This window comes from Cotesia typhae, unplaced genomic scaffold (genome assembly GCF_013202065.1).
Source record: "Cotesia typhae breed Kobodo isofemale line unplaced genomic scaffold, CoteBio_Ctyphae contig_48, whole genome shotgun sequence".
Taxonomy (NCBI): Eukaryota; Metazoa; Arthropoda; class Insecta; order Hymenoptera; family Braconidae; genus Cotesia; species Cotesia typhae.
The window spans coordinates 6,937,684-6,964,076 of record NW_027423756.1 but is presented as its reverse complement, the minus strand read 5'-3'; the positions used below and the strand labels follow the sequence as shown (position 1 = coordinate 6,964,076).

Sequence of the window (26,393 nt, the reverse complement as noted above, 5' to 3'; positions counted from 1 at the left end):
TATGGACTGAATATTTTTATATTTACCTTGTAATCAGAAGAAGGCGATTTTTGGTTAGCAACCATCTCTTCGGTGTCTGCCAGCCATTTTTCCAAGCCATCAAGGGCCTCTTGGAATTTTCCTGACTGCAAAAGACCAACATCAAGTCGACGGTCACGTTCATTCAGTCTATCCTTTAAGTCATTCCATTTCTCGTGCATTTTATCGAGATCTTTCTCAATTCCGCTGGTGTTAACATCTCGTCCAGCGCTCTGGATCAATCCTTGACCTACCAAATTGCACTCATCAACTGCACGAGAGATTGGTTCGATTTTCTGTGCCTTCAATGCGCGGAAGTCTTCCTGCTGGGCTTTAATGGAATCAATGTCAGATCCCACCGCTTTTAATCTTCTGACTTGGTCGCTGGCGTCATTAATATCATCCATGACATCCGCGTGAATGCGGTAAAACTCTTGCAATTTATTCAAGATGTCCGACAACTCTTCATCGCGATTGCGAGCACGTTCATCTAGTTTTCCCAGCTGACGCTTCAGAATATCAATTTGGTCTCGAGTTGCTATTACATCAGCAGCAAATCCGCTGTCTACCAAATTCTCCCCAGCATTTACCAACTTCGATACTTCGTCAGAGGCGCGGTTTATTTTGCTGATTAGTTTGTTAACTTCTTCAATTTGAGCACGAACGGTCTTGATATCACGACCTGGAGCTTTCATTGATTCCAATTCGTTCTCCAAACCGCTGAGGTCGTAAGTTAGAGCTTTTACTTGGTCATTGAATTGAGCTACGGCGGTAGCTGCGCTCTGTAAGTCATTGCAACGGTCATCAAGTTTTCCTTGGAGATCATTGATACGATCGGTGATATTGTCGACTTCGTCTTGAAGGTGAGTTGCATCTACACCTTGCTCACGGGCGTTGTTTACTAAGTCATTGGCTTGTTGTCTCACAGATAGCAAAGGTTTCTTCAGTGCCGCTGTTTCTTCTCGTAAGTTCTGAAATTTTAATAATTTTAACATGAAAAAATAATTTACTAAATTGTAATTGTAAATTTTTAAAATTATAAAATAAAAAAAAAAAAAAAACTTACCTTTATTCTGTCAAGAAGTTTTGGATCTTTAGAAGCACCACCCAAAGCATCATGTGACGCCAATTTATCTTCACACCTCTGTAACCCGTGTTTCAAGTCCCTCAGATTTTCATTGAAGTCAGTCAAATGTCTAGCAGTATCTTCGAGCGACTGTGTGCGTGCAAGTAATTCATTATTCAATTTATCCCACCTGGTCTTCATGGCACTGAGCTCATTTTTAACAACATCCTTGTCAATATCACAAGCGCTGAGGAAAGTTTCTCCCAAAGTCTTGTTATTCTCAAACTCGCCGGAGCGTTTCCAAACCTCGTTTCTGAAAGACGAGAGTTCCTTCAGCTGCTTCTCGATATCCTTCCGCTTGAAAGAAGCTGGCTTCAAGCTTTCCAACTTGTCCTCAGCTTGTCTCAGCCAAGGCAAGAAAGAGTCCTGAGCGCGGTAGTACTTCTTGCAATGCTCAGCACACGTCTGTAACTTGGTATGCCTGTCAAGAGTATCCTTCTTTAGTCTATCCCACTGCATCTGCATCTTATCTAAATCTCTCTGCAGCGTACGGTTCTCATTCTTTGCTGATCGCGCAAGAATATCGCGACCTTTGTTCAGCAGCATTATAACTTCATGCTCCTTGCCCATCACATTGCGGTAAATGGGCTCGTGATGGTCCAGTTGTTGCTGCAAAATCTCACGGTCAGCTGAAACCAAAAGTTTCTCTGACATGTTTCCAAGCTCATCTGCAAGCCACCCGAGAGTTTTGCTGCAAGAAGCTTCAAATTGTCTTCCATCCCGAAGGTTTCCTTCAATTTCTGCCTTTCTGTGGTCCAATTTCTTTTGCAAGTTGTTGTACAATTTATTAACAGCCGCGAGTTTTCCTTGAATCTCAGACTTGGATGCAGGGTCGCTCAACACTTCGCAGAGTTGAGCTCCGGCTGCCTCAGCGTCGGCGAGCAGAGGACGCTGGCCTTCCAGCTGTCTTTCGAGGTGTTCGATTTTACGAAGTTGTTCCTCTGGATCTTTGTCAAGAGGTAAATCGTCCAAGTTGTCTGAAATACCTTGAAGCGCGTCGCGAAGGCGATTGAGGCTGGCGTCAAACTCCCTGCTGGTGTCAACAGCATCTCCGAGACTCTGAGCTCGTTCGTCGAGTCGGTTAACCTGGTCAGTCCATCTTTGTAAGATGTTGTTCAGCTTGTCGCTGATTTTCTGGCCGTCTACGGAGTCATTCGGCAGACGAGTAAGAACACTTTCGCCAACTTCGACGAGATGATCAAGCTGGGGCTTCTGAGACCGGAATTCTTCACGGAGTACTTGGACTTGTTGTACCTGGCTTGCTACCATTCTTGGGTCCGATGAAATGGGTCCTAAAGCACCCAACATTCTTTCTTTAGCTCCCAGCCAGGAATTCAAATTTTCGTAGGTGTCATGGAACTCCTTTATGTCTTCAAGGAATTTAATTCTATCTTTGCAGCGGTCAGATATTGACTTCCAGCGACTGGCTACGTCTTCTAACTCATCATTAAGTCCGTCTGCACCGTCTGCATCTTTTTTACGACGCACGATGTCACGTACTTGTGTCTTTGTGCTGTCCAAGAGAGATTGTTTTTCATACATTTCTTCAACGACTACTTTAATGAGTTTAGCAGTTTTGTTGGCTTCTTCTTTAGAGATAGGGATGGATTCCTTTGGTAGTTGACGTTCAATCTAAAAATTAAAATTATAATTAAGTTTCAAATAAAAATTAAAAACTTAAAAGTCGATTGATTGATGACTTACTTTGTCTAAAAATTGGGACAAAGTTTTCAAGTTGTCCAAGAGTTTCCTTAGCTCCTCCTTGACATTGTCTAACTCAGTTTGGCGGTCGGACAATCTGACACCAAGCAAGCCGTATCTGTTGTTGATTTCAGAAAGTTGCTGTTGGACAGGAGACAACTCCTCGAGATGGAAACCGTCTTGGCTGGAACGCCGGCTGCTAAATCCGCTGCTACCACCTGGAGACACCGGACTTTGAACGGCATAGGTTTTAGTGGGGGAAGGTGAGCGACCGTCTTGTGACATTCGGCGGACTATAAAAAAAAATTTAATAAAAAAATAACTTACTATGCTGTGCGACGGGTCAGTGAACAAGCTACTAGTCAATTATTTGTGTGATGATATAATGGTGGATGTAATTATAATAATAATAGTAGAAAATTTGATGGTGTAAATTATTGGATGAAAATTGGTCTCATAAAAATAAAATTTAAATTAAAAAAAAAATTTCTTAGCTAAAAGATTTTGATCCGAATTTCACACCAAAAATTTCACCGTCAATTTTTCTACAGAAAATTTTCTAAATAAAAAAAAAGTCTACGTACGTGGGCTGGTGATAGTATTGCGCTTGGTAGGACTAGTACTTCCACGTCGTCTGGGTGGACTCTCTCCGCGTTCCTTCAGTAAACTATCATACACAATTCCCAGATCATTAATTTTATCTACGGTATTTCCGTAATCTCTGTACTCCTTTTGAATCGGCTTCAATTCCTCCGTCTGGACCTTCAATTTTTCCAAATCTACTGCTACTGGGTGCAATCTTGACACCCTGGTTTCCGTACGGCTCAACCAATCCAGAACCTGATCACGTAGCTTCTCATACGCCGAAAGCTGTTCTGCCCTCGACTTGCTCAACCTCTGCTTCTCATCTAACAAGTTTCCTAATTCCCTCCACTGTGACTCAATCGCCTTAATCTTATCCCTAATCTGCGCTGCATCTGTAATGTCTTTCTTCGCAACTAAATTCTTGCCATTTCCAATAAGACTCTCGACGTTCTGTCTTTGGTCTTCTCTTTTTCCAGCCAATTGAGCCATCTTGTTCTCATACTCCACAACATCTAGTTTTGTCAATTCACGGAATTCAAGAACTTCAATCATTTGCAAATACCACGCGTCGAACTTGTTCGTCTCAACAGAGAATTCATTCAGCGCATGCGAAACTTCGTCCAAGAACTCTCCTCGATGCAGCGATTTGTCCATGAGTTTTTCATACCGACTTTGCACATCTTTTAATTTACTTTCAATACGTTTCGCGACTCTTGCATTGCTGGAGTTTATCAAAAGATCTTGAGCGCTAGCAGAGATTGCTTCTACACTGGGACGGTGGCTATCCAAGTCCGACTGCAACAATCGCTGTTCTCTTTGTTGTTCATCAAGCCTTTCTTTGTGCAAGCTGGCAGGCCGTTGCATGTTTTTGAACTGACTCTCCACATTGTTCAACCAAGCAACCAATCCATCCAGCGCATCTTGAACTCCTTGACTCTGAACCAAAGCAGTGTCGAGTTCTTGGCACTTTTCAGCCAAAGCATTCAATAACTGCCGATATTTGTCTTCAATAGCAACAACTGGTTCTTCGAGTTGTTTAGCTTCACTGGGCGTAAGTTGTCCATCGAGTGATCGCAACAAAGCGTCTAAACTTGTTTTAACATTATCAATAAGCCGAGCGTTAACCAAAAATTCATTATTCAACGCCTTGGCTTTGCTCAGTTGCTCTTCAACCTGTTTAGGTTCCGCAGCGACTGGTTCAGAGATAACTCGGTGAACTCGCGGCTCAATTTCTTTCAACCAAGATCGTGCTTTTTCTAGTGAATCTTGGTAGTCACGTTGTCTTCCACCAACACCAGTTAGCCTATCAGAAAGATTGGTAGCGCGAGACAAGAGATCCTTGTACTGCGCAGTTACAATGGTGACTTCGTTGCGAACTGGCGAGTCTTGGCTGGCAGTTGGCTCTTTGTGGGGCAATCGTTGTGGTAAACTTGTTCGGAATTCGTTGAGAACTTGGAGGTATTCACGACTTTCGTCGACGAACTTTTGAGCAGCCATTGTGATGAATCTCAGGTCTGCTTGATGGGCGATTACGTCGCTGATGAAATCGCGAGTAGGATCGGTGCTAGCGGTTAGTTTGTTCAGATCGGAAAGAGAACGTTCTTTGTCTTCGAGGACACGGCGAGCTTTGTCGAGCCAGGCAGAGAACGAGAAGATCTCGTTTTTGAATTTGGACAACTCGTCTCGCGCACCATTAAGGCGCTTCAGCAATCTTTCAGTACGGTCAGTCGCGCGGTCGTAGCGAGTTTTCAAAGAACGGCCGTTCTTTTCTAGGGATGACACTTCGTCGCTTGATAATACGTCACTGCCGGTTATCACTACTTGACGGACTTGGTCCAGACAGGCGGATACTGGTCTGCTGTGAGTCTCGATGTCTTCTTTGACTTGCTGTAAGTTTGAGATGTAAATTATTTATTGATGTAAATTATGTTTTAATAATCTATATTATTAAGAGAATAAGAAAAATTTTGTCTGCAGGATCGTTATACGATAAAATCGGTTTTTTTTTAGTGAAATTTAACTAAAAAAAATTTAACAGATATCTTGTGAACTATTGATATTTTTAAAGATATAAGCTCACCCCGACATTACACTCATCGAGACCTTTCATTCGAGTACCCACATCAATTTTTTATATATTTTATATATATTATATATATGTATATATCAAAAATGCATGTGGGTACTCAAATGAAAGCTCTTGACGAGTGTAACATCGAGATGAGCTTATATCTTTGAAAACGTCAATAGTTAAGAAAGTACAGTGTAATTTAACAAAAGTGACTGCAAGGTTGCTAGTTTAGATAAGAATTATAGAAAAAAAAAAAAAAAAAACATACTCTCATAGTGTTAATTTGGTTCCTCAATTCCTCGATATCTTCCTTGACGACATCTTGATGAGCCAATTTGTCTTCAATCTCAGTAACCCATTGCAGAAGTTTAGTCAACGTCTCATCGCACAACTTGTACTTTTCTTGAACCGCTTGCTATAATATTCGGAAGGAAAAAATTTTGTTAATAATTGCCCAATGTTAATGAGTGTTAGTAATACATGAAGTTATAAATCGTCATCTTACCCATGACAACACAAATTAATAAGTAGATTAATAATAAATAATAATCATCAGCCTATGGCATTTTTCATACATGCAAGCACAAACACGCATAACATAACACACGTAGCTGTAATAATAGTAGTACAGTTTTTTTTTTCTTTTCTATTAGCTTTAATTTATCTGCTAGTCTGCATACTGTTACATTTTGTAATTTTAGTATGCAGTTGCTTTTTTGAGAGTTCAAAAATTTACGAAAAAATTTATATTAAAAGCAAATAAATTAAAACGCACAATGAGTAGTGTAACTGATACCGATAGTATAGTATAATAGGTATGAAGACTATGCATATGCAATGTGTCCGAAAGATGCTGAAGAAATAAAAATTTTTTTTTTAAATATAATAATTAAAAAAACATTAATCAAACCTGAAATTAAAACAATTATATATAAAATTATTTTAAAAAATGATAACATTTAAATATCACATTCTTGTTAATAACAAAATATTTAAGATTTTATAATAAAATTGACACATTTATAATAAATGTTGTTAAGGACTGCTAATTAAATTTATTAATGAGCTCAAGAATAATAAAAATAATGAATTTTGAAAAAATGATATAACGTGCATTAAAATTTATTTATGAATGAATCATCCAAAATACTAATTAGGCCTTTTAGAATAAAATCTCTACCAAAAAATATAATTTAATAAAAATATCTAAAAACTAACTAAAAGTTAACTAATAAATTAATTATAAATTAATAAAATTATTCAATCCTCAACAACTTATTAAAACGATAAATTAACAAAAATAACAACAAAAATAAGTAATCAAAAACAATTACATAAAAATCAATACAATACATTACTAAACATACTAACAATAAATAATTAAATAAATAAATAAAGTTAATCAACGAATCGATCAATAATGTAATTAATTAATTAATAAATGATTAAAGAATAAAATTAAATACTTAATCTTAATGAAAGGCCGAATTAGTGTTGCTGATGCGATAAAAACGATTGGATATTAATGAATACACAAGACAAAGCTGTAGTATCGTCGATTATTATGACATAATCATGATAAATAAATAAATAACAACAATAATAATATTAAAAAGTATTATCGTATATGTAGATGTAAATATAATATTATGTAGAGTAGGTAGACGGCTTGTCAATGTCCCAAAAACCCAAACAGGAGCTCTTAACAATGTTTAGTTAGTTTTTGTAAATTCAAGATCTGATTTTACGTAATATGAGTTGAACTTTAACTCCACAAAATTTCCACTTTTTTTATATGCAAAATGATTAAGCAGATATGAAGGTAGAGTAGTCGTTTATTTAATTGTACGACTCTTGTTATAAGCAGGCGTATTTATTATATATTTTTGGATTTTACTTTCAGATATATGACGGTGTCACGATATCGTAAATGAAACATAACATATATGATTTTAAAATCATAAAACCAAAACAATATTTAGAGTTATTGAGAGTAGAGTAGAGTTGATTGATTGATTGATTGATTGATTGATTGATTGATCTATTGATCTATTGAAGTTTTAATGTAAATGATCTTGTAGAGTAGGTCCAAGGACCATGCAACTCTGCTTCAGATTATCAAATAATAAATAAATAAATATTAATAATTAATTAACAAAAAACCCTCAGTGTCATTGTATAAGGGTACGATATAAATAATAAATTTTGAAGCGTAATGCAGAAGACCGTAACCTGGCCGGCAAGCTATTAGAAGACATGTAACATTTACGTATACCATGTGACTTACCCTCGCTTCTGCTGCGAGTATGAAGCCCCTGTCCAAGGCCTGCAGGAAGTTAAGATCAGGCTGAGAATCAAGCCGGAATCTACCGGCAACAGGGTCGATCTTGCCCTCATTAATCCCTTCTAAGAGACTTGATATTTCTCCAGTCACAGGGTCTTTTATCACCGTCGTCGAAGGGTCAACTAAGCCTGACTCTAATACTTGGCTCAGTGTCAGCCGTTTTCGGTCTACCAACGACGTCACAGTAAAAGGGTCGCTAAATGCACCTGTGGTAGGGTTATAAATACCGAATTCAAGCGTTTCAATGAAGGACAGTCCACGTTTCTGGGTGGTCAAAAGTCCAGACTCAACTGCCTTCGACAGCGAGTTTAATTTAGAAGTTTCAGTGTCGAGAACGCTGCCCTTCTCACCGTCCATTATTCCCTTCCTAAAGGCCTCTGGTAGGGTCACCAACTTCTTCTTCTGGAAGTCTTTTATCAGAACGGTGTCTGAATCGATAATCCCGCGAGAAACCGATTCTTTAAGGGTTATCTCTTCATTGGTAATAGGATCAGTGAGTTTTGCCGTTTCGATGCTCAAAATTTCTCGCTCTACTGCCAGGTCAAAGGAAATCGGCTCTACCAAATACACGTTTACTTCTTCGAAACGCACTATACGTTGCGTCATTTTCTCACTTTGAGGATCAATGGTTCCTCGCTTGGACGCGTTAACGAGATCGTCAGCCAACGCTTTGCTCAAGATTATAAACTTACCCGTTTTCGGGTCTTTCACGAAGCACTTGGTGGGATTCAGAAGCTCAAATCTTACGGCTTCTTCAATACTACACTCCTTAACTAGTTTCTCTTTAGCGTTCTGTAGTTCTAAAGAGTTTTTACGTTCTGTCTGTTGCGTCAGAGGTTTGTCAATAGTCACGAGTAACCCGCGTTCTAACGCAATGTCAATAGTGTAAGAGCGCTTTGTCTTAGGATCTAAAATCTGTCCCCTAAAAACGTCGATAGTATCATCAGAAATTCCCTGCTGCAAGGATTTTATTTGCCCGCTAGTGGTATCTTTCAGAGCAGTGGTATCAGGATCTATTAAACCGGAATTAATGGCTTGGACAATGTCGCAGAAGGCATTAGTGCTAGGATCAATGAACTTTCCATTGTCAGCGCGATAAAGACCGCATTTTACAGCGTCTTCGATAGAAATTGGTCGGTTAGAAGGAACGATGAAGCCTTTATTTTTGGCTTCTACTAGGTTAATCGTTTTGTTGAGTTCTACTTGAGTGTAGGTACCGCGAACATCGTCGATAATGCCTTCGGAAATTGCTTCAGACAAAGGAATGTACCGATTTGTTTTGGAATTTTTAACGAAGGATATTACAGGATTGATCAATTCAGCCTGACAGGCTTCAGATAAAGTCAATTTTTTGTTCGTTAAAGGATGGATAAATTTACCGGAAGGTACGTCGTACATTCCCATATGTACTGCCTCGTAAAGACTGAAACCAGCACCTTCAATGTCAACAATCAGACCCAATTGTAGAGCCATTGACAAAGGAATTGAGCAATTAGCACCTGGTTCTTTGAACATACCTGTACGTCTATCAATGACTCCAGCGCGACAAGTTTCCGCGAGTGACAACAAAGTTTCCGTACGTTTATCCCAGTAGCAAACTAACTTGGGACTGATGACACACATCCTCATCGCTTCGTGCAGAGTTATTGATCTTCCAGTGCTAGGATCGATTATTTTGCCTGTTTTATCGTCGTATAGACCTTGATGGATAGCACGCTGCACAGAGATCGCGGCTTTGTTGTCTACGATGATGCCAGTTTCATAAGCCTCACTCAGAGAAATTTCTAGATTATTTTGCGTTGAATCTTTGACTTTGCCAGTAGCGCCATTCAACAGACCGATTCTTATCGCTTCCTTCAACGCTATCTTTTTGGAGAACTCAGTTTTCGCGTCTTTAACGGTCACTGAATCAGCGTCGATTAGATGCTTCTCAATTGCCTGAGCGATTGTCAGATAAGTGCCAGTACGTGGATCCAAGAACAAGTTTGTCTTTCTGTCGAGAATGCCTTTGAGAATAGCTTCACTGAAACTCATAGGTCGCCGAGCTTCGAGTAAAACTCCTTTTTCAAAAGCTTCATGGAAGTCCATAGTTTTTCCTTCTTCAGTAATCACTGTTCCAGACTTAGGATCGATAATTCTGTCTTTTATGGCTTTGCTGAATGTAATCAGTTCTCCGTGCTGGTCTCTGACGATCGCTGAAGTTGGATCTATGACGCCTTCTTTGATAGCACGATCGGTGGGCAATCTTTCTCGTGTTTCAAGACTCGTGAACTGACCGGTCTTGGGGTCATAGAAGCCTTTGAAAACAGCTTCCGGCAAAGATATTTTACGTTTTGCGGGAACAACCAATCCACGATCCATCGCGTCTGTAAGCGACAGAGCTGTGCCGGTGGATGGATCTAAGGCTGTACCAGATTTAGGATCAATCAGTCCGAACTTAATGGCGTCGCTGAGTGTTATTACATCTCCAGATCTCGGGTCTTTCACAGAAGGGCTATCATGGCTAATCAGTCCTTTAGTGATTGCTTCTTCTAAAGGCAATCTATCGCCGTCCATCAAAAACCTTCCGGTAATGGGATTATAACTCTGGTGAGCCAGAGCTTCTTGCAATGTCCAAGGCTTGGTTGTATTCAAAATGTAGCCTTTTTCCAGCGCCACATCAAGAGTCATAGAATGTGGATGTAACAAAACACCCTTCTCCAAATCAATCAGTCCACTCTTTTCTGCATCTCGCAATGAAGCGACTGTTTCACTACGATCATCTTTGATTTTGATCATTCTGCTATCGACATACCCCGTTGTTAGAGCGTGTTTCATCGTTGATTCGTCACCAGTCATTGGATTGAGAACGAGACCAGTTTTTGGTGAATAGTATTCCTGTATAATGACATCAATGAATGAAGGCACAAATGGCGTCGTAATAATAAGCTTTTTGTCTAATGCAACATCAAGTGGTAATAATTCACCAGCCTTGGTATCGCGAAGTCGACCAGTCTTTGGGTTAACGAGTTTGACAGTCAAAGCGTCGTCCAGGGACAAGAAAGACCCGGCTTTGGTGTCCTGACACTCGGTTATAAATGCGTCGACTATTCCGCGACCTACTGCTTCGTCGATATCTATTAACTGCTGAGTCATTGGATCCTTAATGTTTCCTGACTGAGAGTCGTACCAGCCTTTTGTTATCACCGCTTCCAGAGAAATTGGCTTCCGTAGCCCTGGAAGAACAAGACCCTTCAAGAATCCTTCTCTTATACTAACTTTAGAGTGCGTTTCAATGTTAACTATGACACCGCGAGCCAAATCCACGACTCCAGATTCGACAGCCTCTGCAAGTGGAATGATTTCGTCGTTAGCCGGATTACGGATGCTCACCGAGTCGACGTCTATTAAACCACTTTCTACTGCATCGGCCAAAGATAATTGTTCGCCAGATCTTGGGTCTTGCAAATTGCCGCTTACTGAGTCACAAATTCCTGATTGAATGGCTTCTTGCAGAGTCAGTGATAAAGACTCTTCTCGATTGACAGGTCGTTGGATAATCATTCCAGCTTGTACAGCTTCGCAGAACGGAATTTTTTTACCGCTCTTCGGGTCAACCATGTAGCCGATGTTTCTATCTACTAGAGGTTTATTAATAGCTTCGCGTAAAGAAACATACTCGTTAGTTTTACTAGACAAATCTTTCACCCAGACGTTGTCGGGGTCGAATATTTCTAGATCAAGTACGAACTCATTAAAAGCTATTGTTGTTTCAGAGTAAGGGTCTAAGAATTTATCAGATTCTAAGTCGTAGACTCCATGATCTGATAGATATTGAGTCGTCAAGTTACGGAATATTTCTATTCTAAATCGGGGTTTTTCTTCGATTATACTGATCCGTGTTTGGTTGAGAACAACGATTGTTTCGGTAAGTTGAATTTCGTTAGTATCTAAGGCGGTTTGGACAGTATAAGGCAATTCGCGTTGTCCGATTACTATTTTACATGAACTAGGGTCTATAAGATCATTTTCGATAGCTTCTTCAAGAGTAATTTGAACTGGATGAGATTCTGAATCTAGAGAGACGTCCATTCGTTCACTTTCTTTGCTTTCAGCTACCAAATTTTCTTTTATTTTCGACTTTTCTGCTATCTCTTTTAGTTTATTTTCTTTAATTTGAGGCTGGTGAGCAGGACTTTCTGGAACCGGTAACATCGTAGGACGTCTATCTGCAGATTTTCGATTCTTGACAGCATCTACGATAGCTTTTCCAGCCAGAACAGGTGCAGCAATGACTGCTAAAAGTCCAAGCTTAGCTGCATCTGCAATAGAAATCGAGTTTCCTCGCTCGTTTTTGACTTTTCCAGTCATAGGATCCAGTAAGCCACGCTCAACAGCTTCTTTAGTCGTAATCTGAACCGATGATTTGACGTCATAAACCAGAGAATCCGCTTCAATAAGCCCAACTTCCATTGCTTCTGTCAAACTGTATGATTTATTGGTCTTTGGATCTTTGAACTTCTCTGTTTTTTCATCGTAAATTTGGTTGGCTGCTTCTAGGACTGTCATACTAGTACTTGACTGTTGCGAATCTTCTGGTTTAGTATCAAGAATACCATCTTCAATTGCTTGCCCTATCGACATAACAGCTCTCGTATCTGGATTCGTGAATGTACCAGCGTTCATGTCAACCAATCCTTGTTCAACAGCGTCGCTAAACGGTACTTTAACAGCCTGATCCTCTGATTCTTCATCTTTAACAATTCCCTGCTTCTGGGCATCAGCCATCGAAATAATCTCTCCAGTTTTGATGTTCTGCACTTGATTCGAATCAAGCAGCGAATAACCGGGAGAAAGTTGAATCGTTTTCGTCGTGACAGTTTGGTACGAAGTTAATGTCTCTACAATGGCAGTTATGGTACTACTTTCGGTTTTAGATTTAGATCCAACAACCAATTGACCGGACTCTAAGGCCTCATTTATTGGAATAGTACGTCCAGTCTTTGGATCATTGAACGCAGCCTTATCTTTGTTAATAAGACCAGCCTTGAGGACTTTTGTTACTTCAATACTTTCAGGTGCAGCTGGATATGGTAAAGACATAATAAATTCATTTTTGATAGCTTCGTCTACTGTAAACTGTTGGCCAGTCAATGGATGTGTTACTATCTGTTCAGCAGTATTTACTAATCCACGTTGCAAAGCAACCGAAAAAGTCATACCTACAGGGGGCAATGATACGGCACTCATCGATTCTACTTCATCAAACTTGTTCAGCTCGGTAGCTTCCACGAGATTCAAATCACCCTTCTCGCTATGTACAACCGATTTATCAGCGTCGATATCGTCACACTCGATTGAGGACTGTAACGTTAATTTTTTACCGTTCTGCGAAGTCATTGTCGAAAGGGGATCTACTATTTCACAGACGATTGCTTCTTTCAACGACAGATGCTGCCCGGTTTCGGGATGAACCACCTTGCCTTCTTCACGTTCTAGAAGGCCTTGATTGTACAACCCGGGAATAGAAAGACTGCGAGCTAGTGGAACTAAAATATTTCCACTCTCTGGGTCTACAATACCACGCTCTACAGCTTCATTGATAGAAATAACATCACCGCGTTGCGGGTCAGTGACTTTTCCACTGCTACAATCAAATTCGCCGTTTTTCAACACAGTTGTTTCCAAAATTTCAGCTGTATCTCTGTCAATTAAGCCAGTTTCTTCAGCTTCTTTAGGAGTCAGCACTTTCTTACGCATTTTTTGAAGCACGATTGCTTTGGCTTCTATTTCTGGGCTAGGAATCGTCTTTGCTGTACCAATAGTCACTTGATACTTGGGCTCTGTAGTGACTCTAGTGCGTGTTTGTTCTGCTAAACTAGGTGCTTTGTCTACTTGATCAGTAAAATCATGAGTAATATCGTTAACTTCCTTCTTTTCAGCCTTTTCAACATGTTTCTCAGTGATCAATTTATTGAATTGATTAGTAACAACATCTTTATTCAACACTTCGACAAGCCCATCTTCTCCATTGGATTCTTTGACACTAGTCACGAATTTCTGGTTGACTTTATCTGGAGTCACAAGACCCCTTTCAATCGCGACTTCTCTCGGAATCTTTTCACCAGTCTTAGGATCTTTGATCATCGCCTTCTTGACAGCTTCCACAGCAGCTGCCGCGGCAACCAGAGGAGCTCCAACAACAGCAATCAATCCGAATTTGGCAGCGTCACTCAACGAAATCTTACGACCAGCCTCGTCTACATAAATTCCTGTTTTAGGGTTAACTATATTCTTCTCAACCGCTTTCGCCATACTAATTTCCTTGCCCGTTTCTGGATCTTTCACTAAAATAGCTTCCGTTCCCAAAGTTCCTTCACTCACAGCCGTCAGAATATTGGACGACTGACCAGATTCAGTGAAGATTACTAAAGCAGTTTCAGGATCATAAATAACACCCGGACTTACTTGAACAGGATCTAAAGATATTTCGTTAGAATTAGAAACTTTGACATCTTGGGACAGATTATCAGCAGTCGTGACCTTAACCCTGTCAGGTTTGCCGGTAACTTTCGTGATTTGAATCATTCGCGCGTTAGATTGGTCAACTTCGCTCGACTTGCGATATAAAATGACCAGCCCCTGGTCAATTGCATCTTTCATCGTCATTTTCCGTGGATGAACGTAATGCCCCGTAGCGTCTAGAATACCTTTTTCCAAACTACGGATCAACGAAACATGTCTGCTGTTGTTTGGATCAACAACCACTGCAGAGTGAGGATTGATTATCTCAAGTTTTATGCACTCTTCAAACGAAACAAGCCTGTCTGTACCATAAATAATGAACAAACCAGTAACTGGATCAAACAATCTCTGGTCAATCGCGTCTCCGAGCATCCACCCATCGGACGGAAGTTCAAAGACTTCTTTCTCAACAGATTCAGATTCTTTTTCAATAAATGTCTCTATTTCGTTGGTCAAATTACGCAAGTTCTTTTCTATTTTTAAAGACACTGATTTTTTAACATCGTCGTTAGACTTTATAAAAACGGTACTGACGTGGTCGTTCATCGAACGGTTTTTGGTAGGCGAGGGACTCGATTTTTCCGAGGAATCGGTTATTATTTCACACGACTCTTTGGAAGAATCTACACCGACGGAAATGATTGTTGAGTTGTTAACACGCACATCATTATCAGGCTGAACTAAATCGTGGGTAATAATAGTCGTAGTAGTGCCGATAGCTCGGGGAGGAGAAGCAAGCTTTTTACGAGGCGGTGGCGTGGGCGTAAGGTCGTTAACTTTTGCGTAAAGAGTGCTCTCGAAGACCATTTGCTTAGACGGGGAATCGCGAGTCTTTTTGGGCGAAGGTCGCTCGGTTTCTCGCGCTTCGGGAGCACTTAGCAAGCCCTGATCAATGGCTTCACTCAAATTAAAGTGTCTACCAGAGTCAGGATCAGTGAATTCACCAGTTCTTTCGTCTATCAGCCCACGACTAATAGCTTCCCTGTAAGAAATTTTGTAATCTCGCGTGATAGTCTCTCCAGTTTCCGTCACCGTAACGTAACGCTTTATCGTTTTGGTTACCGTCTGAGTGGTAACAGTGATATTCAAAAGACTGGCCAACAAAGCAGCACCATCTGGAGTTATCAATCCGCGTTTAATCGCATCTTCCAGCGGGACAGGTTTCTTCGATCGCGGGTCCAACAGTTGTCCTGTCTTAGGATCCAGCAATTCAAACAATACCGCCTCTAGCACACTAATTTCTTTACCATTTTCCGTCACACCAATACCGCGATTCAACATTTCCATGACTTCTGGACGCGCGTGCCCAGATTTCACGGCTTCGTTGAAGGAAACCGCGCGACCTGTTTTTAAATCTACCACAAACGAACCCCCAGACTTAGGACTGATCAAGCCTTTCAACAAGGCCGCATTAAGACTAATAAACTCCCCAGAAATAGGATCTTTGAACCCGTCAATGTCAAAAATGGACTTTTGAGCAACTGAGGTTATCAACCCACGATCAACAGCTTCGGGAATACTCAGTTCTTCATGGGTTTTCAAGTTAACGTAACGTCCGCAATCGACTTTAATAATACCACTAGCTATGGCATCTGAAAGAGTAAGTAAATCACCAGACCTAGTGTCTGAAACGGATTTAATGTTATCAGTATCTAGAACGCCGCAAGAAATAGCTTCTAAAATACCAAGTTTACGAGTATGATTAGGACTAAAAATTTTACCTTTGTCGTCTATTACCTCCAAATCGCAGCAATCCTTGAGCGTCATTGGCTTCACGATCAGCTGACGTCTCCGAGCTTCTTTGAAGGACAGCTTTTCCAAACTAAAACCTTGCACATACTTTCCGTTTTTGACGTTTATAATACCCTGGTTAATCGCCTCGGTAATTGTTATTTTTGTATCGTTTCTTACATCGACAATTTCGCGCACATCTGGATCAATAATACCTCGCTGGATCGCCTCGTCCAGCAGATAACTTTCCCCGGTGTTTCTGTCAATAATCTGACCCAGTCTGTCGTCGACCAAGCCTTGAGAAATGGCGTCAGCGAGGGCCAGTGCACCTCGTTTTATCTTAACGGTAGTATTAATCTTGGTAATGAAGCCTCGACTGTAGGCTTCCTGGATGGTCATCATTTCGCCATTATCTGTGACAAATAGACCTGTCTCCGGGTCCAACAAACCCTGACGCATCGCATCGGCAACACTAATTCCGGCTGTAGACACACATGTTACCTTGACACGGTCCTCGCTCTTCTCCCGTTCCGCGTCGAACAGTTCCCGTTGGATGGCTTCTAGCAGCGACATGCGATTCTTCTCCGAAACAACCCCGCACGGTCCCAGAAGACGACGCGCGAGTTCTACGTCGATGAGATTCAGCGCGACAGCTTCTTCTATCGTCACGCTCGTTCTTCCGTCAATAGAAGTCGCTATTCTTCCGTTTCTCACGTCCAGAATTCTTAGGCTTATGGCTTCGCCTACGGTGAGGACTTGCCCGGTAGTGGGATGGATAATCCCTCGGGCTTCTATCACGTTATCCACATCAATTCCATTATCTTCCGAGCGTTGTCTTCTACGCAGGCTTTTGATCTCGTTGATCTGCATACTGCTGTTAACACTCGTCTTGTAGGTTCGCGACCCGTCAATTTCTGTTTCTCTGATACCGTCGCCGTTGGTTGTAAAGGAACTTGTATGGTTCCCATGGGGCTTCTTGACCGGCGACGTCTCGCGAGAAGACACTCTCTGGATTTGGTTCGATGATTCATATCGTTCAGATGAGTACCTGAAATAATTTTATTTATTTATTTATTTATTTATTTTTTTTTTTTTTTTTTTTTTTTTTTGTTTCAAGAGCATCATCGAGTTACCAAAAGGTCAAGGAAGTTCATGTGTATTAATAACTTACAAATAATTTAATTTTTAATTTGAAAAAAAATTCAATTTTTTAAAAGTTTTAAATAAAAATTCTATGTAAAATATTTAAAATACAAAAATTTATATTGTAGAATTTTTATTAAAAATTTGAAATAAAAATTCTGGGTGAAATATTCAACATAGAAAAATTTCAATGGAGAATTTTTATTAAAAGTTAAGATTTTAAATATTAAATGACATTTCACTAAAAATTTAACCAAATTGGTTCCAAACTTCTAAATTTTATGTTAAAAAAACTTTTTTCTTCCAATAATTAATTACCCATGAATTTTCTTGTAAAATAATTGTTTTTTCAACTTACTGCGACTGAGTGTAATGAGTTGTAGTCGAGGTATATCGTTCTTCACTGGTTGTACTTTCGTAGATATTAAACTCAGTCCGAAATGTACGCAGTGGTCGTTGCTCTTGCAGAGCTCGCTGAAACAGCAGCGATATCAAATAAGTTACTGTCAACATTTTTGATTAAATATCCCAACCAGACACTATTCATTATAACTAAAATTCTATTCATAATCATAATTGTCAAATATCAATCATAAATCATAAAACTTCAAATTCAAATTGACATTTTAACTGTTGTGAGTCATCGGCTAAAAGTAATGTTATCTTTTCACGCGAGATAATCGTTTATCGATGCCGCAATTTCTTAAAATAACTCAAATTTTCCGCCTGAACATTTTTAAACATTCGTAACAAGTAACATAACAAGCGCTGATTTAATATTGATTCCGTAATTGTTTTAAATATTTTTATTTTTATCAAGATAAAGTTGTTTATCAACGCAATTGCAGAATTAGTCCAAGCTGATATGAAATTTCCGTGACCTTAAATCGTGAATTTTATTAAACCGGGTTCACATTTCTGAATTTTAAATAATTTCTATAATTTTATGCACTAAACAGTTTTTTATTCAAGCGATTCTGGTCGAATGCAAACAAAACCGGTGTTTGCAAAGTGTATGACGATAATCGTATCTGATAAAGATATCGCATTTAAAACGACTGACCAGCAAACGACTGGACATAAAAAACAAGAGCGAGGAAGTCGAGTGCAGTAGTTTGACCGACGAAAGGAAGAAAGGATGATGATGATGATGATCGTTGATGCTTGACGGACGGAAGAGACCGGCGTCTCTGTAGTCGTGAAGTTAGTCGGTAACGTTCTGACAACCGGCGACCGTGAGAGACTAGCGTCGGACTATTTCAAAAAATATATTCTATCTTACGATTTATTCTATAAATAACAAAATTCCCCACTACAGTGTTTTATTCATTTAATATATCCTGTATACTTATATAGTGAACAGAAGTGAAGAAGATATGAAGAAAGCGGGGGTGCCTCCGTGAGCTTCAGCCAGTTGTTGTTGTTAATATTTTTAGAGTATGTTCAGACACCGTACCGGTATGCAACATGCTTCTTCACGTTTATGTTTAATATAAATATTATCGTGAGTTAAGTACGTCAAGAATCGAGGAGTTACGCTTGGGGATTCTGCAAAATTCACTGCACTGACATTTAGAAGCCCCGTAATTATTTATTATTGTTACAATAAAATAATTTTAATTTTAATATTTCCATTAAATTTATTACGCGTTATTAAATATCCTAATTAATCCGGTGTATTTTTCCAATTATTTATTGAATTTAAATAGCATTTTTAAGGACGTTCGTGTGGTACACTTCAGTGAATATGAATCTCGTTTTTTTTTTTTTTACATATTGCTGGTTTATAAATTTATAAAGTATATAAATAAGAAAATTATTGAATAATATATTCAAAATTAGAGCAATTAAAATTAATATAAAAAAATTGTGCAGTTTAATAAAAAATAATTCTATTGAAAATCAAAATTTTAGTAATTTTTTAACTTAACTTATATAAAAAACGTACTTAAAAAATGTATATAAATTATTGCTCATAAAATTAATAAAATTTAATTTAAAAAAAAATTTATTTTATTTATTGACAATTCACAAAATTTATTTTGACATAATAACCGATAAGTTGATTATTTGAATATATGAATGACAATATAAAAAAAACGTGACAGTGAATAATTAAAAAAGATATAATGACATCATAATCTTTAACGGGCGACATTACCATGAACTTGATTCTCAATTACGTAACAAATTTTACTTGGACAAGTGACAGGGGCGAGCACGTAAACTTTAAAATATTTATTCGGCCATCGGTATATTTCGTTTGCCATTTTACCCAGTTTACTAAAATATACCAGCTCTGCTTGGCGATATGATTCATCAAAACGCGGTATTATATTGTATTACACATTTTGCATTTAACCACAGGCAATTCCCGCTTTTATCTGACCTTCGAATCTAATAAATCGGTAGCAATAAAAAAAATAAACAGACCAATCAATAAACTATTAGTTACATCAGCTATACTTATCGCAAATTAATATAATATACAATGAGATCAGATTATAAGAAAAGTTGAAATAAATTGAGCAATTTAAAGTACATTTTCAGTTAATTATTCATTGAAATGCCATAAAATAGCGCAATTATTAATTATAGCGATTAGATCACTTTGATGTCTACAATTACTTGTTTTTTTGCTAAAAATCGAGTTTTCCACGGATTAATTATGTATTGCAAGGACTTTCTCAATTTTGGCGAGTGATTATGTACTTGGCAATTAAATTTTTTTTTTAAATAACCCGTTTATTACATTTGGCTGATATATATAATTTTAATGAAAAAAATCTAAATTTTAATAATATTTACTAAAAAATTGTATTTTACTTTTATAGAATAAAAATTAGTATTTGTCTGACAGGTTTAATTTTTGTAAAAAAATAAATGATTATAGAAGAAATATAAAAAATTAATCTCGTAACAATTTATAATTGATTTTTTTTAATTAATTTGTAAGAAAAAAAAATTTTAAGATTGTTTAAATTTTTAGAATCGCTTGTTTTATTATTGTTGTAAAAATTTATTATAAAATTAAATTTAATAGAAATAGAATTTTAAAAAATGTGCACGTTAATTCACATATCTTTAAAAATTTGAATTTATTTATTAAAATATTTAAAAAATAAAAAGGAAGCATTTTACTTCATTAGAGAATTAAAGTAATGTTAACAAAGCTAAATTAAAATATCGCGAAAAATTGAAAGAAATTAAATTTATATTATTGATTTTTTTATTCGTAATAATATTTATTAAAAAACATGTCAGACATCTGTTACTTTTTGCATTAAATAACTGACATAATTTACACGATACCCGTTATCGATTATTGTTGATAATCAGAGTGACTTTATCCACGTGAGTTGACATTTATTCCGAGTGTGAGTCTGAGTTAGGTGTGTTGTAAATTTACCTGATAAACAATCCGTCTTTCCGGCAGCATTGCCAACCAAAATATATTATATCGGCATTATATTTTTAAATAAAAATAAAAAAATGAACTCTCACTAAAACTTGTATCACTGCTGTAACACTTATTTATAAACTAACTTTAGATTCTATACCAATTGCATGCCACGTCCTCGGCTTGTCAATAACTAGTAATTACATTTTTCTATTATCTTATCGTTTAAAAATTCAAGTTATTTATTTGTTAATTGGTTTTTGATCGCAGCAGTAGTGTTGAATAGAAGGAACTAGAGAATTTTTTATTGACAATTATCATTAATTACATCACAGGTATTGAATCACAGGTAGCCACTGAGTCATCTTTAATTCAATTAAATTTAACTGGTATCAAATTTCATTTCGTTTACTAAAAAATATATTTTTCCCACGAATAATAAACAACGCGATGTTGACTGTTTCAACTTGCTCAGGCGACTGAGTCAGAAGATGTCCGCGTGGCCACGAATTCACTGCGCAATCTATACTAGTAGATTTTTTATTTATAAATTTCGGCAAAATAAAATTGAAATTTTATTAGTAAGTAAATATTATGAATGATGTGACAGTTATTTAAGAATGTCTAGTACAAGAATTAAATAAAAGATGTACAAATAATTCTAATATAAAATAAAATAATTTAACACATTGAAACGATTGAAAAAAATTAAAAAAAAAAATTGACTTTTTTAAAAAATTAAAACATTTTTGACTTGTAAATTTTAGTTTCTTAAAAAAAAAAAATTTAATATTCGTCACAAAAAATTTTGAATATCATTTTTAAAAATGAGAACATTTGATATCACTGTCCGTGAACTTATTTCGATATTAATGAATTTATTAACTTATTATTTTCAAGTCTATCAAATAATTATAAATATAAATATAAAATTATCAATCATAATTTTTTGTCATTGATAGTGATTGATTTAGTGAAAATAAAAAAATATCTCGATATTTACAAGAAAACTGTAGAGCAATTTATCAAACTACCGACTATTTGCTAAGGTCAATTTTTCGATATTACAAAAAAAAAAAAAACGTCATTCCAATGCCTCTTAATTAATTAATTACCCAAAATAATTCTCAAGATAAAAATACTGTATTTATTAATTAAATCATGCAAACGATTGTGTAATTTATTTTTAATCTGTGAAATTCGCCACGTGTTTTGCTCAGCCTCAATTAAATTTAATTAACGGAAACGAATCGCGCGCATCATACGCGACTACAATATCATCTGACGTAAGAATTATAAAATGAAATAAAACTCTTCATTTATGGAAAAAACGAATGAATCAAAATTAAATGTAAATATGAACAAGGACAAAGTCTACCCACGTTAACACGTCTATTCGCAACATGTTAACTCGCGCCGACGACCCTCTACTGCAATCTCGCGCTTATTGATCCTGAAAACGCCCAAAGATAAAATACTCGCACCTTACCTCGATAAATATCAAATTAGTAATTAATATAAATATAACTAACAGTATTAAATGAAATAATTAAGCCATACCGGCTCGATAATTTTATCTTCATAAAACAAGTACTTAATAGATTAATAATGACAATGATTAATGATAAGTAATTATTTTCCATGGTTGGAAAAAACTTGTTTGATAAAAGCATGTTGAAGAAAATAAAATGAATTATCTTTTTTTTTTATTTACCAAGAATATGTCATTTTATATAGTACATGCACTGATTTATGATTATTTATAAATATGTACGCTTAATTAAGTGATATTGACACACTTAGTGACCATAGCTCTCAAGGAAAATAATTAAGTACTGAGCTATAAATATTTAAAAAAATATAATAATAAATGATACTCATTACGTCATTAATGATTTTTTTAATTAACATGATGTCATTTATAAATGTTAATGTAAATGTAAATATGAACATTGCGATTTTTTAATTTATGTGTAATAAGTAACAACATCCAAAGAGCTGACAAGTTGTCTTGGCTGATTTTTTCGAGCTGTCATAATCAAGGGGCTAACCTACGATATTATGATTTTAATAAAAGTAAACATCTTGAAACCGGTTAAGAGTTTACGTACTCTTCACTTAACTTTCTTCACGCTGACGTATTGACAAAACACTTGACGTTAACAATTCAAGAAATTATCAATGAGAATAATTTTTTTTTAAATTTGTTTAGTCAATTATTTTAAACTTTAATTTTCAATAAAATTTTTCAGGTAAAAAAATTCGAAATTTTAAAAATTATTATCCAATTGCTAAGTAGAACAATCGACCCACCTAATTAATACTCTTTAATTGCTTCTTAAACTTCTGGAGAACTATCTATAGAGTATAGTGTCTATTTAAATGTTTAAAATTTGTTGGCGAGTCTAACTAGAACTCGAGTTCTACTTTAGAACAAGTAATAAATGTGTGGGTAAAAATATATAAATAAAAGATAATTAATGTGCTTACCTGCAGAGAAATGTCTTCGGGATACTGGTGAGCAAATTTAAGCATAAGCTCGCGACAGAGGCTGACGAGCGTGGAGTATCGCCTGTTGAGATTGTCGAGATCGTGAGCAATTACGTCGACAGTTGTCACGGAATCACGTCTCGGTCTTTTGACAGATGCATCCAGCGATGGACAAAGCTCTTCAAGCTGTTCCTTGAACGCTCTGAGCCGCTGGCCGTAGATCTACAGAGGCCGGTTAGTCCGTTATGGTTAGTAAATTAGATATCTAATTTCTCTACGAGTTAGCGTCCGGCACGATAATAAGCAAGGATTTATCTAATACGGGTTCTACTTACAACTACCACTACCGCAATTACAAAAAAACAACAATTTCATTTTCAGACTTATTTAACCCAGTGTCGTAATTATTTTTAATTAATTATTAACTTTTTTTTTTTTTTAATTAATAATGTTAAAATATTAATAAATTAATTTTGAATAATTATTAATCATTATTTAATACCACACTGGATTTTTTAAAACATCAAAATTTATAGTTAATGATATAAATGTTAATTTCAATTCTATGGGAATTTTAGTAATATCCAAGCATCCATCACCAGTTTCACCACCACCAACCCGAAAACCACTCAATCATGCTACTCATTTTAATTTGTTCAATTAAGTGAGTTATAATTATAAAAAATTTTTTTAATTTTGTCAATGTAAAAATTTTGATTAATCACAGTGAATAATTTTGATAAATGTTTGATACCTATTTAGTGAGTAGAAACAGAAAAAATATTATATTAACATGAGAAATAAAAAAATCCCAAAAAACGTATGACCATGCAGAGAAGTCACACGTATGATACTCAAGTGTCGTCCGCTGAAAGGTACATTGTGTATAAAAATTTACAAATGATCTTAATACTAGTATGGTTTTATACAGTGTATGCTTATGGTTGTAATTTATAAAAATATTTAACTCGGTCGTACACTCACTCATTCATTCCATAGGCTAAGGCTATTTATAAGGCTAGAGCATAGGTTGTAATTATGTTTTCTTCATCTTACCTTGCCTTCACGGATCAGTCTTCCTCCGGTAACATTGACGACTTCAATCGCTGCTGCGCGATCGCAAACTCTGTTCAACAGATTCTGAAATAAAATATATAATTAATTTAAATTTTAAAAGTTTTTATCATTTCATAATTAAAAAAAAATTACCTTAGCTGTTTCTAATTCTTGAGCAGGAGTAGATTCAAGCTTGCAGTAGCTTTCATCAACAAAATCAACCTCATTCTGATAAGAGCTGTGATATTGCTGCGCGAGGCCGTAAGCAGTTTCTGCACTCCTGAGTCTATCTACCAGTTGTCCACAAATATTCGTCCACCTGGCATTCAACCTATTGACCTCAGCATCTAAACGATCCATGTCGCTATGTGGACCACGGTGACCAGGCCTTGACTTTTCAACAAGTCTCCTCGCGTTGTGAGCATCGTCATTCAACTGATCAATAGATATCTGCTGTTGAGAGATCGCGTTTTGCAAGATCATTAGATCTTCCAGAACAATCTGCAGACCTTTGACATCAGAAGGAAGCTCACTGTAAGAAGCCAACTTAATTTCCAGCTCAGTTATTCCAGAAGTGTTCTCTTCAAGCCCGGACAGCACGATCTCGATGCACTTGAGCCGCTCGATGTACAAATTGCTGACGTTCCACAGCTGGTTCCACTTGCTCATCACATTGTCGAGCTTGTTGCGCATCACCGGTGTCTTCAAAGTAATTCCCCTGAAGGTTTGTTGCACTTGTTCGTAGTCGGGAGCTAGACGTTGTAATTTCTGCTCGAAATCTTTGTGCTCCAGTACCATGTGCTCCAAACTGTCCAGGTCACGTGGTAGCGGTGACGCGATGCGAATATTCAAAACCCTCTCGGCTTCATCCAGAGCCTGCTGCAATGCAGATACCTGGTCGGTAAAAATTCTTCCAGCGTTCTTAGACTCTTCTTCAGCTCTCGCACGTTTTTCAAAGTCATCGAAAAGTCTATTGACGTCAGCGATCTCTCGCTTTAGCCTTCTCAACTGCGGATCTGCAGGGTCACCTTCAGACAGTAACTTCTCGGCATCTTCGTTGAGAGCTCTCCTGATAGCAGTCCGTTGATCTTGACCCATCGCCAAAAATTGAGGTAAATCCCATCCTTTTACGACCTTGATGGTCGCGAAAATCATATTCTGTCTGAGACGCAGTTGTTTTCGCTGCCAAAGCGAGACACTGCGATCGTACTGACGTCGTAATCTCTCAGCGGCGTCTAACGCGTCTTTGTCCGGCGGCTGAAGGGTGAAGCAAACTCCAGGAACTGGCGATTCAACCCCTAGAGAATTTTTGACCCGCCATTTTACACGTCCAGAGTTGTCATAAAGCGTACAGAGCTCGTTCTTATCGATTGACATGTTGGCTTGCTTGTAGGTGCAGATACACGTCACCTGGAGTGGTCGGGTGACAGGATGTCTTCGCTGCTTCATCGGCACGATGTTACCAGCCTGGTCTACCAATCGCTGGACGTTGTCGCCGTAACTGTTCAATTCTTCGCGCAATTCTTGCATTCCCTTGAGAAGTCGCTCACCCTCGTCCAGAGAAAAGTCTGATTGGGAGTAGATGGTGTTGAGCACTTCATCACGCTTTGAGATCCACTGCTCAGCTTGCTGGACGTCCTTGAAAAATTGCTGACTCTGGGTCGCGTATTTTAGGTGAACTTCAAGACAAAGCGTGAGTTGTAGGAGCCAAGCCCACTGGCTTTGCATTGCTGACATGTACGCTTCAATTGTCTTCGCTGCTGGGTGGTGTTGAAGAACAAGAGCTTCTCCACGGTCTTGCACCGCCGAGAATTGGATCTCCCGCTTCTCCAGGTCGTTCATCAGACTCTTTTGATAAAAATAATTTTAATATTAGCGAGATGTAATGTTTGGATACTGTATAGATATGACGCGTTAAGAATATAGAATTATGAAGATAAGTTTTTATTGATAATAAATTTACCTCAGCTCCTGAACCATATGTATGCTTGAAAAGTGTTTTTATGATTAAATAATTGTTCAGATGATTGTAAATTATGAGTAATAAAAGTAAAGATAAACAAAAAGAAATACTTGAGAAAATTTTTACATATGTTAAGAATTAAATGACCTTTTAAGTGAGTACTAATGAGCCATACTACATATTACGCTCTGTAGTTATTTATGTACATGCTTGTCTATGGCTATTTTTGAAATTAATATACTAAAAATATCTATGTTTGAA

General features: G+C 37.3%; 1 protein-coding gene across 19 annotated transcripts in view; it reads right to left on the bottom strand.

Moving 5' to 3' along the window:
* The window catches only part of Shot (dystonin-like protein short stop), a 103,063-nt gene that overhangs the window by 17,170 nt on the left and 59,500 nt on the right, over nucleotides 1-26,393 (bottom strand). For 14 of the 19 annotated variants that reach the window (XM_074246693.1, XM_074246683.1, XM_074246684.1 and 11 more), the window contains 10 exons: nucleotides 24,323-26,017; nucleotides 24,170-24,253; nucleotides 23,114-23,335; nucleotides 17,582-17,697; nucleotides 7,789-17,128; nucleotides 5,770-5,916; nucleotides 3,430-5,317; nucleotides 2,849-3,138; nucleotides 1,085-2,776; nucleotides 27-989 (listed from right to left, as the gene is read on the bottom strand). In XM_074246693.1, the coding sequence (XP_074102794.1) occupies nucleotides 27-989; nucleotides 1,085-2,776; nucleotides 2,849-3,138; nucleotides 3,430-5,317; nucleotides 5,770-5,916; nucleotides 7,789-17,128; nucleotides 17,582-17,697; nucleotides 23,114-23,335; nucleotides 24,170-24,253; nucleotides 24,323-26,017 (16,437 nt within the window). Of the gene's footprint in view, nucleotides 1-26; nucleotides 990-1,084; nucleotides 2,777-2,848; nucleotides 3,139-3,429; nucleotides 5,318-5,769; nucleotides 5,917-7,788; nucleotides 17,129-17,581; nucleotides 17,698-20,632; nucleotides 20,892-23,113; nucleotides 23,336-24,169; nucleotides 24,254-24,322; nucleotides 26,018-26,393 lie in introns of those variants that run through there. The other 5 variants (XM_074246696.1, XM_074246697.1, XM_074246699.1 and 2 more) reach the window with 3 other exon arrangements.